Consider the following 18,042-nt stretch of genomic DNA (forward strand, 5'->3'; position numbering starts at 1 on the left):
GGAAAGGTGTCAGTGTTCAATGAAAGGGAATGGCTCCGTTTTTGCGGACCGCAATTGCGGTCCGCAAAAAAGGAGGTTTTTTGCTGTCGTGTGCATGGGGCCTAAGCAACCAACAAAGGACGCCCACATGTACCTTCCAATACCTGCAGTGATATCTATAAGATCAGTGCAGGGAAGAGAGAACGGAGCTGGCATCTTTTGACAGCCATGTCTTTTTTAACTATCAGGACCACGACAAGCATGTCAGTTTCCTGATGGTCAGCAGGTTGTGCACCCCCGATTTACAGGGGACATAATTGTTTTTCACAAAGCCATAGTTACATCAGCATATGATTTCTATATAACAGCATTTTATCCTGTTGCAGAGGGCAGGGGATATCTTGATAAGATCGATGCCCCCACTAGTTAGGTCTACTGATAGATAGATATATATATATATATCTGACTCTTAGTGGTTCCATTACACACCTCTTGTGCATCCTGTGTAAAGATAACGTGACCAGAGGTATCAGAAGTAGAACCTACCTCAATAATTTTCAGTGGATAGTCCGGGTGGTAAATTTGCAGCTGAGGGACGTAGTTAAGGAGAACGTTCAGGACGCTGCATGCTACTTGTGCAACAACTTTGTTGGGAAACTAAAACAAAATAGCAGAATATTGGTTGAGTATATTATTTTTACCAGAGTGTCATCTGATACACGGAATTGACATTCAAAGAAGCTGCAGAGTCTTCTCTGCTTGTTAGAGGAGATGCTGAGCAAGCACAATGCAGTATCGCTGTCACTTGCTCAGTATCTCCTCTGACAAGCCGAGAAGACACTGCAGCATCAGATTCACCCGGCTCACCACACCAGGGATCCCTCCACATACCAGTGGAGCAGAGATAGAAGCAGGCTATCTGGTTGCCATGGCAACAGCACACCCTAGAAGCATCCCCTCTTATGGCATGAGACGCGGCTGTGATCGTCAATACAGATACCCTTAAAAGTGGTCCCACTTCCTTCTACCATCCCCTAGGTCATTAGGTATATTAAGATGCATAACTATTCTATTTTATAAGATGTCCTTACTTTGAGGGAAACACAGATGACATTAAGTGCTTCTTTAATCTGCGGATGATGGGTTTGATTGACCAGCTCCTCGCACATCCAGATTCCTAAACTGCACAGGGCTACACATCTGCAACAGAGAAAAGAAGCTTAAAGGGGTTGCATGGGAGTTAAAAAAAAAACCAAAAAAAAAACAACAATGTGCTAAGAGCAGGAAAAAAAAAAAACAAAATCACTAAGACTCACGTGTTCAATGTCCCACATCCCTCCAGTGCCACCGCTGACCTTTGTTGACTTCTCAGGGTGGCAGGGGATTGAACAAATGAGCATTTTTTAAAATATTTTTTTTGGAGGGGGGTTAGCTAGTCTCCTGCTCTTAGTACCTTTCATGGACAACCCTTTTAATAGAATGTATGTCTGAAGGCGGTATTATCCAGAATGCATCGTGGGTTCCCCCTGTCAATACTGATACCTCTTCAGTCTATGGGGGCGAGGCCAGTATTTAAGCTATGACCCCGTGTCCACCAAAGGTCCTATATTTCTAGTGATCTCACCTTGCTGGTCCAGATGGCTCTTCTCTAGCAGAGCTTAACACAGTTTTGATTGTGAGCTCCTGTGATAAAGTAAAAAATACATTAGGCAGCTTATCGGATCAGTGCTTTAAGTTATGATTATGACTGCTCAATAGAAAAAAAAAAAAAAAAGGTATTTGTCCAGCTCCGCTTTCGGACATTGTGATCATAATTACTGCTGGGCTTTCACTTTTAAACGCGGTCATTATATTTATACAGACGTCACATTTTAACATGCATCTGATGATAAAGACACGCCCAAGTATTTCACATTTCCAAAATTGTCTTTTTGACCCCACTATTTACTAATCAACAGCTAGAACATGTTGAGCCTCATGCTTAACAATAAAAGATGTGACCCGCAGGAGGCAATGCTGGATCATCACTCATGTGGAGATCCAGCATGGTCACTTACCCCGGTACCTCATTCGGACAACTAGACTTATACCCTTTTTTTAATACTGCACTATTTAGCTCTTAAAGGGATGCTCAAGCTTTTGCCCAGATTCCAGCCGCTCCACTACCCCCATGCCACTTTTATAGATCAAAGGTCCTGCGCTCCCTCTGCCGCCCGGCCAGCACTTGTCAAAGAGCGTTATTTCCCGGGTGGTCTAGAACTGCTGCTGCCCTTGGGACAAAAGGAGAGCAGACTAAGCAGAACCGCATACTGGAATCATCTACAAAAGCACCAATCTGAGGGGAATTGTTTTTGTTTTTTTAGCTTTTGCCCAAGTCGCTTTAAGCTTTATTTACATAAGAATGGAAAACCCCTTTAATCCCTGCATGATAAAAGGTTCTGCAATTTTCTATTATATTTTGTGTATCAATTCATCACCATGTTCAAAATGTTGCTTTAATATTCTGCTCATCGGATTGAAACATTTGTATCTATATCCAGAGGCTGAAACCCATTCAAGATTGCAGAATATTTTGTACAAACGTCTGCGAGCTAAACAGCCTGGACCCTATAGTTTATATATAGTTCCTTAAGAATAGCATTGACAGGATACAACTGTAGCAAACTCTCAACTGTGAGACGTATTAGGTCTGTATGGGTTTTCAGTCACTGAATGTAAATAAATGTTTCCATTCATTGACCGCAAGCACATTTTTTTTTTTTTTTTTTTTTTAACATTTGTGAGAAATGACGGTAGACTAGAAAGTTGCATACCTTTCCACTATACACCCATTAAGCTTTATTTACATAAAACCCCTATAAGGACTTACTTCCCAAATGTGTAGTTTTGCAGGACTTTTTGTACGACTTTATTTATTTGTAAATACCATTTAATCTTAAATGAAAAACAACCATCTCTATTACTAGATTTAAACATGGTAAAACAACCAAAATATATATTATAGTTTCACCTTTACATCCGTGAACTGGGACGTGGCAATTTCAGAGCTACTGGGGCGCAGGGCAGGGAGCTCCTGATAGAGGTTGGGGAAGCAAACTAGAGATCCTAGAAGCACCTGAGCTTCCACACGTGGAGCCTGCCAGAGAGAAGAACAACAATCAGCATCCAGAAAATACTGATGTAAAAATGAAAGACAACATTATACAGACCATAAGATGAACGGCAGCCTTCAATAGGAATACTGATCGTATGGGTTGGCTCTACGTAAGAATTCTGTACAACTAAGGCCTTCTGCACATGACCACGTGCAATGCAGTACTGAATACGGAGGTATATAGAGCACTGTAGTTTTGCAACTTGTCCTTTTTTTAAAATGTATTTAAGTTTTGTATGCACAAATAAAAAAAACACATTTTAAGACCATAGAACTGATAAATAATCACATATTTCCGATATATGGTACAGAGAAAAAAGACACAAATAAGGGCCTGTTCACATCACCGTTGACTGCGCTATGGATTCCGTCAAAAACGACGGAACCCTGTCTCAACGGTGATAAACGGAAGCCTTTAGCAACGTTTCCATCACCATTGATATCAATGGTGAGGGAAATGGAAGCTTAGGTTTACGTTTGCCTTTCCATTGAGGGGTTGACCCGACGGAAACCATGATGTAACCCCTCAGTGGAAAGGAACGGCGATGTGAACACAGCCTAAACCAAATACCCAAATTTGGCATGGTCAAGGATAATCGTCTCCAACCAAGTAAGTTCTTACATTTCCAGAGAAAAAACAAAAACCGCATTCACACAACATCCATATCGGACTGTGTTCTCCACCATTCTTACCATGCCGGGCCACCTTACACATTGCACAGAAGAGGATGAGGAAGAATTGCAGATAAACTGGATCATGGGTGAGCCCAGTGATATAACCACCTATTCTCTTGATATATTTCCACATACACAAGAGGAGGGTTCGATATACCGAGTACCAACACTACATTGTTTCAATATCTAAACTTACATTCAGGGAAGGTGAGGCAGCAACTCTTCCTGCTGCTACTATAAAGTCCATAATCAAGAGGGTGGCCCCCGGGAGCCCCAGTGAAAAAAACTGAGGGGAGCAGTGCTTGATAATGGTGTTTACTATATCCTAGGAGAGGAAAAAGCAGAAAATAGTCACTTACATATAACCGTTTCTTACTTAATCTGTGGGTTAGGAGTTTTCAGAGGCAGCAAGTTCCCCATCACTTTTGTGCCCCAGTGCAATTTCTCTCGGACAGTAGTATCAATGTCTCATCACGAAAACGCCATGAGTTTTTTCTATTGTTTCTTTTTAAGCAATGCTCAAAGCTTATCGAAATCCCTCTACACTGGTGTTGCTAAAATGTAGACTAACAAAAACAGGATATGCCAACTGGATTTAGCCCACGTGTTATACTTGGTGTATCGTCTATGAAAAGCACTGACCAGTTAGCGCACGCAGGAGGTGACGTGAGGCGACACCAATAATTACATACTGGCAGGCGTCTATGCGACTGGGTCCTACAACACAGGCGATGACTTTACCTGGTCATTATGGAGCAAACCACAATGCATAATATTGTAAAAGTGCGTTAAGAAGTCTCGGTTTGGCGACACATCCTGTCTTCTCTTCATGATTTTGCAGATCAATTTGTAGGCGTGAAGTTTCCCTTGTTTGTATTTGTCTGGCAACATTGTGGCCTGAAATATTAAAAAAAAAGTCAAATCAATTCAAGAAGCAGATCCGTCGTCATACGATATTGCCATGATTAAGGACAGCATAGTATGGGGACAGATCTGGTCAAAAAAATAAAAATAAAACAAAAGTGTGCCATTTGGCTTATAGCAGCTATCAAAGAATACAGCGGACTCCTAGACTTCATGAGGGGAGCGCTCCCCCTGAGCCTCTTACCAGTGACTGACGGGTTGTCGTGTATCTGCATGTATACATGGAAGTTATCAATAACTGGTGAGAGAGGCGGGGAGAGAACTACCAACTGAATACAGTGGAATCATGACAGAGTCCGCTGTATTCTTTGATAGCTGCTATTACTCAAGCGGCACAATATTTTTTTTGTGCCGTTTGGGCTAATAGTAGATCCGACCTGTTCCCATACTATGCTAAACTTAAACAGGGCAGCATACTATGGTGATAGATGTGCTTTGACATAGAATACATATATAAATATAGAATACTCACACACACACATATATATATATGTGCCGCATATGTGTAGATACCTTAAAGAGCCAAGGGGTGAGGATCCTCAAGGGTGGGATAAGTACAGGTGGGGGAGGAGATGACATATTATCCAAAGAAATTCCCAAATTGTCTCGAATCTGCAAAAGAAAAAAAATGGTCCAACAAGTTAATAGATACAAACCATGAAACAACCTTTTTTTTATTTATTTATAGTTGCCTCTATATTATTTGCCTTCCAAATCGAAGTGAGAATTGGGGATTGTATGTCTGATAGTTTGCTGAGCAACATAGGGGCACCACAGGGCACTGTCCTGTCTCCATTTTTGTAGATTAGATACTTTTGTGTACCAGGTCAGGGCTCTCCTTCTCTGCTACGGCCTCAGCGCTACACTGAAGTCGGACATACACATTGTAAATGTCACATGTGTTATATTAAGTTCAGCGCCAAGGCCGGTGCTGAGAGAGAGCCCAGATGGCAGCTGCTGTCCACTCAGATCTTCGACGGAGCTTTGTGAGCCTACAAACACGCCAAACACTAGCCCTAACTTCAGGGAGTAGCAAATTTTTGGTGCCTTTACAGCTACCCAATCCCACATCTCCTACCCACCTCACACCACACAGGGATTGCTGTTGTTTCTATTCACACAACAGGGTTCGGGTGTCGGCCGGTCTAGGTCCGTTTTTGACAGCCGTTTTGCATCTGTTTTGTATCCGTTCCGTGTTTTCCCACAGTTTTAAAAACAGATGAATTTCATACGTAGATAATAAAACAGTGCCCTCTGTAGATAATGCCGCAGTGTCCTCTGTATATAATGCCACACGCCCCCCTGTAGATAGCGCCACACAGCACCCACTGTAGATAATGCCACAGTACCCCCTGTAGATAATGTCACACAACCCCCCTGTAGATAGCGCCACACAGCGTCCCTTGGATGGTACCACACAGTGCCTGCTGTAGATGGCGCCACCCCCACTGTATATTGCGCTACCACCTTCCCCTGTAGAGTAGCTCGTGCTACACCCCACCCCCCATAGATAATACCGCAGTGCCCCCTGTATATAATGCCACAGTACCCCCCGTTGATTTATCACACAACCCCCTGTAGATAGCGCCACACAGATCCCACTGTAGATGGCACCACACAGCATCCCCTGTACATAGTGCCACTCCCACTGTTTATAGCACCCCCTTCCCCTCCAGATAGTGCCACTGAAGCTCCCTCAAGAAGTGGAATCCCCGGCCACAGGATTGCAGATGCTGTGGCCGGGGATTCCCTCTAGGTGGAGTCCCTGACCACTGTCCATATATGGACAGTGATGTCAGGGGTTACTCCCTGAACGGAATCCCCAGCCACAGTATTGCCGACGCTATGGCCGGGGTTTGCCTCAAGGAGGGGTCCCTGATGCCTCTGGCCGGAGATTCCACTACAGGGGTGTCCCTGACGTCAATGTCCATATATGGAAAGTGACCTCAGGAGTTTTCCTCTAGGAGCGGAATCCCCGGCAAGATCATCGACAACGGGGATTCCGCTCAGTCAGTAGCCACTGCCGTCACTGTCCATATATGGACACCGCCTGGAATACGAGACTGTCCCGCTGAATCCAGGACGGTTGGGAGGTAGTCGGGGGCTGTGGTTGGAGCGAAATCACCGGCAATGCTATCGCTCCCAGCTCACAACCATCTGCCCGCTGGAAGGTGCATGCGGCAGCACCCGGCGTTCATACGGCTACAATGTACGAAGATCGGATACGGCGCCGGGCATTCCTAGGAGCCGGACCCAGAAACACTGCAGGTAACCTTTTTGCATCCGGCTCCCAGGGAGGTCCAGCGCCATGCGGCGCCACAACTGATGTCCCCCGTACCAGAACAGTTCCCTTAGAAAGCTATGGGATCCGTTCTAGCATCAGTTTGGCTCCGACTGTTCTGCAACATGCCGGAGGTAATCTGAAGCGGACATATGTGAACGGCCCCTTACCTGAAGGGATTTTGAAAGATATTTTTCTGGCTGTCCAGAAATGTAATTCAGTCCTGTGCTCTCTTCAGTTGCAAGTTGGTATTACTAATGAATCTATAGTTATTATCTGACATGATCTACAAAAGGTATCTGAGCACACTACAGCTGCAACCCGTTGTTAGAGAAGCCCGAAGTCAGGCACAAGAACTAGTAGGGCTTTGTGCTAAAGCAGATGACCTGGAAATCAGATCAAGGCGAAACATCAGGCTGGTTGGTGTACCAGAGAAAGTTGAAGGTGAAAGTTCTGATTTTTTTTAAAAACGGCTGCTAGACAAGATTGGATGTACGAATCTCACTCCCATGGGATTCCAACCAGACCGCCGCCTCCTGGGGCGCCACCTCATTATAAAGATAGGTCTGGGTGATCTCATGTTCCTAATGATTGATGGAAAAAGAGTTTCGATGCTCCGGGATTATTCGGCAGAGGTGCAACGCAAGTGAACTGAGTTCCTGGAAATTAAGCTCAGGATGCATCGGCTAAATATTTCTTATGCTATGCTCTATCCAGCTAAGCTGCGAGTTGTGGCTTTGGGTGAAACCCATTTCTTCACTGATCCAACAGAAGCGTTTTCCTGGTGTGAGCGAATGTAACACCGACTGGGACAGGCGGGACCATGTGACCCATGAATTCTTTCTACAGTTGCAGCGGGATAATGCCTTTATTGCCCTGATGCGGGGGGAGTATGAAGTATCTGCACAAGAATACTGGACATAAGGTTAAAATTTTGCCTGTTTAATACTTATGATTTCTCCAAGCAGGTCTTTACCAATTGGCGGAGCTGAGCGTCCTTAATGCTTGCTTCCTTTTCAGTAGCTGTATTGATACAATACCGTTTTTTTTTGCACTGTTCTAAGCGAAAGTTTTTTCTTTGCTCCCTTACCAGGTGACTACATAGGTAACCCTAAAGTTTAGCCATACTTTTTACTGGCTGGAGCTTTATTTCATTACCCCAACCCTCTGTAGTGAGTGAGGGATGAAGCTCTGTTTCTATGTTTTTTGTATGTGTTGTTGGGGTTATGTTGGGATGTGGGGTGGGTTTGACAAGGAGTATGATACATGTCTGGCGAAGGGTGTGGTCTGGGAAGGGGAAAGGGAAGGTGTCATCTTGCATTACTTTTACTGTATGTGTATATGGCTGGATAGGTTAATTTATTCATATGGAAAGTGAGTTGAATGATGCCACTAAACGCTATGCCATCGTTCATACGTGAAAGTTCAGCAACCAGCAATAGCGTGTCTGCAGGAGATGCATCTTGTGGTGGACTCTGTGCACCTTCTTAACTGATCATGGATTGGGAATTTTTTCCACTCTTTCTCCACATACTTTAGAGGGGTCAGTATACTTGTGCACAGGAGTCTACCATTCGTGTGTCTCTGGTCGATCGTGAATAAGCAGGGCAGGTTAGTGTGTTTACACTGCAAATAATATGATACATCTTGTTTTATCATTGCGATTTACATTCCCCCTCCATTTTTGTGTGTAGTACTGCTTCAGACTCTTAAAGACATTTCTTGGTACTAGCCCCTTTTTACGGGGTGTTCTGCTAAAAGGGATTAGTGGGGTTAAAACGCAAGAGCGCTCATATTTCACTTGCTAAACGGACTAGGGTGCAGGACACTGAGTAGGTACATACCCGGGGAACCTTTGCAACTGGCAGGAAGCAGAAGACGCTCTGTCAGAACACAATAAAAGATGTGCGGATAAGAAGCATTTATGAGACAGAGGTACTTTGAAGAGGGGGAGCGTTCAGGGCATCTCCTGGCCACTATAGCTGGGGCTCAAACAGGCACACATTTTGTTGCAGGTATTGATGATGGCCGAGGTAATTTAGTGACTGATTCGAAGGGTATTCTTCATGCTTATTAAAAGTCGTTTGATACGTCCCGCTCTGCTGTTTCTTCTGGGGACGATCACCGCTACTTGGATACTATTTCATTACTGGTGTTGTCCCCCAAATAGATAGATTAGAGGCTCCTATAACACTAGAGGACTTGGAAATTCAGACTCAAATGGTCTCCCAATTGAGCTCTTTAAAAATGATAGAGAAGTCTTACTGCCCTTTAGTTGTTGTGGTTATTATTAGAAGTCAGAGGAGAATAGATTGCCAGCTTCAATGTTGGAGGCGTTAATTATTGTCTTATTGAAACTGTGTAATAACTGGAGCGTGCAGAGTCTTATCGCCCCATTTCCAGGAAATATTAAAATACTTGCCAAAGTTTTGGCCATTAGATTGGAATCGGTAATCACTTCTTTGGTTCTTCCCAACAAAAATTCCCAGCCATCAAAATTTGCAGCCATTAATATACGGCGCCTGTTCCGAAATATCCAGGCGACCCAAGATAACACTATCAAAAGCTTTTGCAGCGTCCAAAGAGAATACTGCTCTATTAACTTGGTTAAGTGGTTGTATCTGTGAACCATCCTGGAGAAAATTGGATTTTTTCCCCGTTTTATAAATTGGATTAGACTTATGTACCAGTCCCCGAGGGCGAAAGTTGGGACTCTGATTCGTTTCAGTTGGGGAGGGGCACACCGCAGGATTGCCCGTCTCCCTTCCTCTTTGTTGTGGCGATCAAGCCCTTGGCAGCTAAACGTAAGGGTACCTCTGCTATTATGGGTTCGAGTCATAGAACGGTGGGAGGAAAAGGTGACATTAAATGCGGATGACCTTTTATTCTTCCTTGGGGATACTTGACCTGTGCCATTGCACTATTCATGAGTTTGGGGTGTACTCTGGACTTCCCATAAACTGGGATGTCTGCTCTAATGCCCATTGATCCCCTGCCCAGCTCTCTTCTGGCTGAGTTAGGATGGTGCAGATTTCCTCCCAGTTTTGTTATCTTGGGGTACAGCTCTGTCGCAGAGTTACTGATTTTGTTCCGTTGAATAGGTTAGCAGTTCTCGGTAAATTCAAAATTAAAATTGAGGCCTGGAGCGAGCTTCCATTGGGTTTGGAAGGTAGGGTAAAATTATTGAAGATGGTGTGGATGCCGCAGCTGTTATACATGCTACAGAATGCCCCTGTATGGTTGGCAATTTCCCGGATTCGCGGGATAGATCAGATCTTCAGAGGATTTCTGTGAAGGAGAAATGTCCCTAGTATTAAACTGCTAACCAGGCTGAGGTTTCTGTTAAAATGACCAGGTTGGAATCTGTGGGCTCCTCGAGGAGACTTCTCTCCTTTCTTCATGGCCAGATATTGCGATTTATGCTACCGACCACCTTGGATAGGATTAGAGAAAGGTGGTCACAGGATGTAGGATATTAATACTGAAACCTGGAAGGCGATTTTGGCTGCGGTCCCGAGGCTCCCTCTTAATGTAGCTAATAGGAGATCCCAGTTGTTCTAACTTTACAGGGTAAATCGCGCACCGGAGTTGTTGAGGAAAATGGGGATTCTTGCTGATGCTAAGTGTCCAAGGTGTCCGGCTGAGACAGCAGATTTTTTACACATGGTCTGGAGTTGCCCTGTCATACAGCCATTTTGGTCTCGAGCGTTTTGTTTATTATATACCTTGTTCCAGGTCTCAATTCCTCAGACAGCCATGGTCGGTATTTTGGGTAATGGGTCCAATCTGCCTCCCCCAGCACCTCATCAACTAACCACTCTGTACCAAGCCCGCCAACTAATTGCTGCTCACTGGCTTGATATTGATCCTCCGACATACGTTGAACTAATTAACTATATAAATGGAATCATTTAAATGGAGAAACATATTTATATGAATTGAGGTACTATAAAAAATTTGAAAGGCAATGAAATATATGGTTACTAACGTCTGGACTGGCCTACATAGGTTCTCTTGGAGCCTTCTAATAGCGGTGTCAGGATTTGGGTTATTTCACCACTAGTTGGGATAATGCTCCTTATACACTCGGTTGTGCATCAAGTTATTTCCGTGTCAGCATATATGATTCATGGGTTATTCTCTATTGACAGCCCTGTGTATGTGTATGCGCGTGTGTGTGTGTGTGTGTGTGTGTGTGTGTGTGTTGCTCCTAGTCAAGGGAGGGTTGGGATTTATTTACAGTATTGTCTTTTTGTATTTTTGAAAATGTTCATAAAAAATATTTGATAGAAAAAAAAAAAGTTTATATCACCGCGAAATCTCTGCAAAGTCTACAGACACGCATCTATGGATCATAGCAAACAGATTACCTTGGCCAGGTTCTGCCACAGCTCACACAAGTAATCAAACACCTGAGCATGGATTTCAGGATTGATTATATTATTGACGTCTCCCAGGATTCCTAGCATTCTCCTCCACATAACGGTGGACACGTCAGCATGCCACCCGGTTAGTGTTCCACCTGCCATCACACTGCAGCTTTCTAGTGGGAATTCACAGGTCTCTGTAAAAGAAAGCAGTCCATATATAAGTAGCAGCATAAACGTCCTTACAGTGCACTGCAAATACGTCACTATACTATAGCACTGAATAAACCTATGGCTTAAAGGGGTATTTCCATCTAAAGTGATGGAATATCGCTAGAAGTTGCCATCATTCTAATTGGTGGTGGGTGACCTCTGGGTCGCCCACCAATCCGGAGAATGAAGGGGCCTAAATCAGCGTCAATTTAGCGCTGCATTCCCTTTGCGGTTTTTCCATGCACAGCAGTGCCCCAGGCCGACCCTCTGAAGGGTATTGCAGCACGGCTGAAGTTCCCTGCACAGCCAGGTGGCCAGGAGCACAGTGCTAAATCAGTGCGGCAGCCCCTTCATTCTCAGGATCGGTGGGGGTCCCGGAAAGATAACCTCCACTGATCATAAAGTCATGGCCTATCCTAGGGATATGCCATCAATTTATAAGATGGGATAAACCTTTAAAAGATTTCAAGATAGATCAAGCCTATTCAAACCATTCATGACCAAGGGTCATTGATGCCCCTGTGTCCAGGTCAAATTTTCCATTTCTGATATGCACTTCTTTAAACGATAATATCTTTGCAACCGCTTTGAATATCAAAACTATTTTTACAAGACCTATGAGGCTTTCAATTTCTAGATTAGTTTAATCCCATGTTTTTCATTTTTATTATGAGCAGACAAAATCACTAAAAATCACCCTGGGATGATTTATTCGTTAGGGTTTTTTTTGTCGCAGCCACCTGAAAATACCATAGTGACACAACACCACTGTAGATAGTGCCACATTGCCCACTGAAGATAGTGCCACAGTGCCAAAGCCCACATAGATAGTGCTCACTGTAAATAGTGCCACAGTGCCCAAATTTCCTACTGTAGATTGTGCCCAGATAGTGCCACAGTACCCATGTAGATAGCGCCAGTGTCCCCTGTAGGTAGTGCCCATATAGTGCCACACCCCCTGTATATAGCACCCCCTGTAGACAGCGCCACTCCCCCTGTAGATAGCGCCACTCCCCCTGTAGATAGCACCACTCCCCCGGTATGTATCAGCACCCCCCCCCACTAATTGGCACCCCCTTCCTGTAAATAGCATCACTGTAGCTCCCTGTAGGAGCGGAATCCATCTGACCGGGGACTCCGCTACTGGAGGAGCCCCTGGCGTCACTATCCATATATGGACAATGATGTCAGAGGCTACTCTAAAAGCGGAATCCCCTGCCTCAGCAGCGCTGTGGCAGGGGATTCCGCTCCATGAGTAGCCTCTGATGTCACTGTCCATATATGGCTAGTGACGCTAGGGGCTTCTCCATTAGCGGAATCCTCGGTACAGAGCGATTTGACACCAGGGATTCCGCTCTTAGTGGGAGTTTATGTGGCGCTATTTACAGCGGGGATGGAGAGACGTTGGGGTCTCCCTCTAGGAGGGTCTCTCTGGCCGGGGATTCCGCTCCTAGAGGGAGCTTAGGTAGCGCTACCTGCAGGGGGTTTTGCGCTATCTACAGGGGGTTATGGGTGGCACTATCTACAGTATGGGGTGTAGTCCAAGGCTCTTAAAACCCCAGCAGACATGAGTGTGCAGCGCTGCTCACGCTGAAGCAGCACTGCACTCTTTAAACCCCGTACAAGGCTGTCAACGTTTATACACAGGGCATCGGCAGTTGGAACGGTCGTGAAGGGCTTAATGCATAATGAGAAGCTATACAATCTTTCTAACAATGTGGAGTAGAAAGGTTAATAAATTCAACCCAGTTTTCGGACGTTGAACAGTTGCAAAAAGGCCCATAGGTTGCAATTTTCGGTGACTATTTAACTATATTCCACTTGAGACAAACAGCTTAGACTTCTTTTCCTTTGTTATTAGAACTTAAAGAAGCACTCCCATGAAACCTTGTATTGCTTTGCCCGTTTGTAATGGCCATCTTGTACATGTATTTGCTATTTATTGGCTTATTTATTTAGTCTAGTTTTCACAACACCATCTCCCCCGTGCGGCCATGAGTTCTTTAATCTGGCTGGACGATTCAGACAGCGTCTTGTGTGTGGCCCGGAAGTCAGTTTCTCTATGTAAGTCTATGAGACTCAGAATGTGCGAGTCTCAGACGCACATTCAGGTGAAGTCTCACAGTAAAAATCTACATGGATGAATCTCTAAAGTAACTGCTGGCCATTAGTGCACAACAGCCCCTGCCGCTGGTAACAGGTAGCCAAATGTACAGGACAAGAGAGCAATATGTGGCTTCATGGGGATCACCGCTCTAATCTAATAGCAAGTGACTTCATAACTGTAGTGACAGTGACACCTACAGGAAAAAAAACGAATTACAGTGAACAGCCAATGTTTTGAATCTGAATTTGGTGAGGTTACAAAATTATACAAAACTTTTGCCCTGCATTGTAACTTTCTTATCCTACAAAAACAAAAAAACATTCGCATTATCTTAAAAGAAAGCGTAATAAAAGTCTAAACAATCAAAAATCATGAAAATAAAATGTAATATTTAATTTACCTATATCATCTGGTGTCTGTAAAACTGAATGTTGAAGCTTTTCATGCAGTTCTGTTTGATCAGATGTAAAAGCAGCAGGGGATGGCGTTTGGGAGCGCGAGCCATGAGCCGATATGGCAGGAGATGCATTTTCAGAGCCTGAGACAGCATTAAAAAACAGTTGAACAAGTGTTTTTGTGTAAATTATTTATTAGCGGATAAAAGGGTCTCTCCACTCTGGATCCCGCTCTATGACGTCCATATGCCTTCATAGGGCGTATGGACAGGGGTCGTCTACAATAGGTACCAATGTAACTATATGGTACGGTTACATAAATAGGCGTATTTTCCCTGATGTTCTGTATGACTAGCGAGGTTCAATGACCGTCTCATGAAATTAATGGCCGGCTAAACGCCATAGGACTAAAGTACATCGGAACGATTCTCCAAATCTCACCCAACGTACTCTAAGAAGTTACAAATATTAAAGTGCAACAAATAAAGAAATGGAAACTGTATAGGGAAATGTTGAGTGATGAGAGTAGGATTGTCAAAGTGGTAACTCAGCTACTAAGGCCTTGTTCACACGGCGCTTAAAAAAACAAAACCCGACATGTCAAAAATGCTAGCGTCTTTTTTTTTTTTTTTAAGCGCTTTTTAAAATGACAGGCGTTTGACACGTTTTGTGCGCACTTTCGGCGCGTACTTAGGACTCCCATTGACTATGGGACTTAGGCGCGTTGCCGACACTATTTTTTTATGTGACGTGTTTTTTAAATGGGGGTGTAAAAAAACGTATTGCATGCAGGAATCTTAAATAATTTGTTTTGTGACGCGTTTTTTGCGCCGAAGAGCACGTCAAATATACTCCGTGTGAACAGGGCCTAATAGTTTGTCAGCTACTACTTAACCCCTTAATGACCAGCCTATTTTAAACCTTAATGACCAAGCCATTTTTTACGTTTTTCCATCGTCGCATTCCAAGAGCTATAACTCTTTTATTTTTGCGTCGACATAGCTGTATAAGGTCTTGTTTTTTGCGGGACAAGTTGTATTTTTTAATAGCACCATTTTGGGGGACATATTATTTATTGATTAACTTTTATTAACTTTTTTTTTGGTGGGGGGGGAATAGAAAAAACCCTGAAATTTCGCCATTCTTTTTCGCGTCTTAAATCTACGCCGTTTACCGTGTTATATAAATAACACAATAACTTTATTCAGCGGGTTGTTACGATTGCAACGATACCAAATTTGTATAGTTTTTGTATGTACACAGTAAAAACGCTTTTTTTTCAAAATCATTTGTTTTTGTGTCTCCATATTTGAAGAGCCGTAACGTTTTTATTGTTCCGCCGATGCAGTTGTATCAGGGCTTTTTTTTTGCGGGAAGACTTGTCGTTTTTATTGGTACCATTTTGGAGTAGATGCGTCTTTTTGATCACTTTTTATAACATTTTTTTGAAGTCAGGATTCACAGAAAACAGCAATTTTTCCATAGTTTTTTTATTACATTTTTTATGGAGTTCACCGTGCGGGTTAAATAATGTAATACATTTATAGTCGGGGTCGTTACGGACGCGGCGATACCAAATATGCATAACTTTTTTAATTTATTTTGGTTTTTTAATAGTAAAGCATTTTGTAAGGGGAAAAAGTGGGTTTTTCATATTTTTTTTAAATTAACTTTATGAAACTTTTTTTTTTACTTTTTTACTAGTCCCACTAGGGGACTATAATATGCGATTCTCCGATCGCTATTATAATACACTGCAATACTTTTGTATTGCAGTGTATTACTGCCTGTCCGTTTAAAACAGACAGGCATCTGCTAGGTCATGCCTCCGGCATGATCTAGCAGGCATTCGCTCCAGGCAGACCTGGGGGCCTTTATTAGGCCCCCGGCTGCCATTGGAGACACAGACACTCGGCGATCGTATCGCCGGGTGTCGGTGGGGGAGAGAGGGAGCTCCCTCCCTCTCTCCAAAACCACTCAGATGCGGCGCACGCTATTGCGCACTGCATCTGAAGGGTTAAACGGGTGAGATCGATACGAATATCGATCTCACCCGGCAGAGCAGGGACGTCCCCAGCCCTCAGCTGCCTCTAGCAGCTGAGAGCAGGGAGATTTGACGCTCCCTGCTCTGTTTACTTTATCCTGATGCAGTGCCGTAAAAAGGCACATGCATCAGAATAAAGCCCGTTAGTGGCCGCCGTTAAAAGGCGTATTGGCGGTCACTAACGGGTTAAAACCGTTCTTTACGGGATTATAGAAAAGGCTAAAAGACGCCAACACGTAGTGCTCCAATTCATTACTATATATTCCCTTAACACTCGGTCCCACTATTCTCATGGACGGCAGCTGCAAGATGGTCACAATTCATTTCAATGTGCCCCCTGCAGGATAGATCGGCTAGGATTGCTGAAAGTAATATAGCGAGCAAAGAAAAAGGATATGTTTTATAGGAACGGATCCTATCCATGCAGAGCAGACAAGGCCCCTAACAATTCAATCAGTGCAAAAGGGCATGAGCGACCCATCACGGCAATATGGGAATACCTGCGGTAAGCGGCACGTCCGCACACAGGGCCTGTTGGTTAAGACTGCTGGTTTCAGAGTCAATATGGAGAGTAGTCAGGCTCACAACCTCTGGTTCTTCTGTGCTCAGCTGTAGAGATCCTGCATCCGTCTCTGTGGTGAGAGGAACCGCTGAATCATTGCCAAATGGGAAACCAGCTAAAAAAAAAAATAATTAAAAAAATGTATCATCTGGTACCGGCATATGATCGTAGCCTATTATATAGTACGATGTCCTCACATACTAAGGTGATCAATGATATTCCGTATTATATTTGTATGAAAAACCACGATCTCCATAGTAACAGTTAGTAAGGGGGAAAATAGACCCATGTCCGTCAAGTTCAACCTATTATACCGGTGTTTCATCGTACAAACATTACAATACAATGCACTTTATTTCTATAAAGGATAATGTAGCACCGTGAATTACAGCAATGGTGCATGACCAGATCAATGAGCACAAACATATTCATTTAATGCACTGACACAGGAAACTACAATCTGCAACATTTAAAGGGTTTGCCCGGGATTAAAAAAAAAAGATGGCTGCCCTCTTCCACTTCTTTACATTGCATGTGTGTGGTATTGCAGCTGTTCACTTTAAAAAGGAGCTTAGCCTCTGTTCACATCAGCGCTGGAGGCTCCGTTAGCGGCTTCAGTCACAGATCCAGTGTGAAATGCTGGACACAAAATCACAGAATGCATCGTAACGTTGTCTGGTAAAACGACGGACGAGATTAAAGAAAACCAGACCAACCAATGAAAGTCAATGGGTTTCGTCGGGCACCGTTGGGGTCCATCATGCAACAGATTCGGCACTTTAATTTTTTTTGTTCTGCTCCTATGATGGAACAGATCAATGGAAATACAGCTGCAGATGTGAACAAAGTCTAAAGGGGGTTTTACACTGGCCGATTATCGTGCAGACTAGCGTTCATAGAACGCTCGTTGCCAATAATTGCCCTGTAAACAGGGCAGTGATCAGCAGATGAACGAGCAAACGCTCAATCATCTGCGGATCGTACGTGTGGAAACAGGGAGATGCGCTGCAGACATGATAATGTATGAGGACGAGTGCTCGGAGTAACGACCGCGCGTGTGTGTGTCCTGATCCCTTCAAGTGCTGCTAACTGGCTGACAGTGATCATGTGACAAATCACGTGACTTAAGAGAACCAAGAAGTGCTTTCTTTTCAGCCCTCGTTTAACATTTTGGGGCAAGGGCTGCTTATAGAAGCGGTCTGGTTTCAGCAAATTAAATTAATTTTTTTTGTATAATTAAAAGTTAAACAATTTACAATATACTTTCTGTATTAATTCCTCACCGTTTTCAAGATCTCTGCTTGTTGTTATTCAGTATGAACATTCATTGTTTACTTCCAG

At 43.7% G+C, this 18,042-nt stretch overlaps 1 protein-coding gene across 7 annotated transcripts in view; it reads right to left on the minus strand.

Moving 5' to 3' along the window:
- RALGAPA1 (Ral GTPase activating protein catalytic subunit alpha 1) overlaps positions 1 to 18,042 on the minus strand; it is a 159,553-nt gene that overhangs the window by 75,033 nt on the left and 66,478 nt on the right. For 6 of the 7 annotated variants that reach the window (XM_075843354.1, XM_075843352.1, XM_075843353.1 and 3 more), the window contains 10 exons: positions 16,640 to 16,816; positions 14,101 to 14,238; positions 11,384 to 11,577; positions 5,246 to 5,344; positions 4,550 to 4,705; positions 4,005 to 4,133; positions 2,990 to 3,115; positions 1,604 to 1,662; positions 1,071 to 1,179; positions 526 to 636 (listed from right to left, as the gene is read on the minus strand). In XM_075843354.1, coding sequence (XP_075699469.1) covers positions 526 to 636; positions 1,071 to 1,179; positions 1,604 to 1,662; positions 2,990 to 3,115; positions 4,005 to 4,133; positions 4,550 to 4,705; positions 5,246 to 5,344; positions 11,384 to 11,577; positions 14,101 to 14,238; positions 16,640 to 16,816 — 1,298 coding nt within the window. The remainder of the gene's footprint in view (positions 1 to 525; positions 637 to 1,070; positions 1,180 to 1,603; positions 1,663 to 2,989; positions 3,116 to 4,004; positions 4,134 to 4,549; positions 4,706 to 5,245; positions 5,345 to 11,383; positions 11,578 to 14,100; positions 14,239 to 16,639; positions 16,817 to 18,042) is intronic. The other variant, XM_075843350.1, reaches the window with a different exon arrangement.

Source organism: Rhinoderma darwinii, chromosome 12 (genome assembly GCF_050947455.1).
Source record: "Rhinoderma darwinii isolate aRhiDar2 chromosome 12, aRhiDar2.hap1, whole genome shotgun sequence".
NCBI classification, from domain to species: Eukaryota; Metazoa; Chordata; class Amphibia; order Anura; family Rhinodermatidae; genus Rhinoderma; species Rhinoderma darwinii.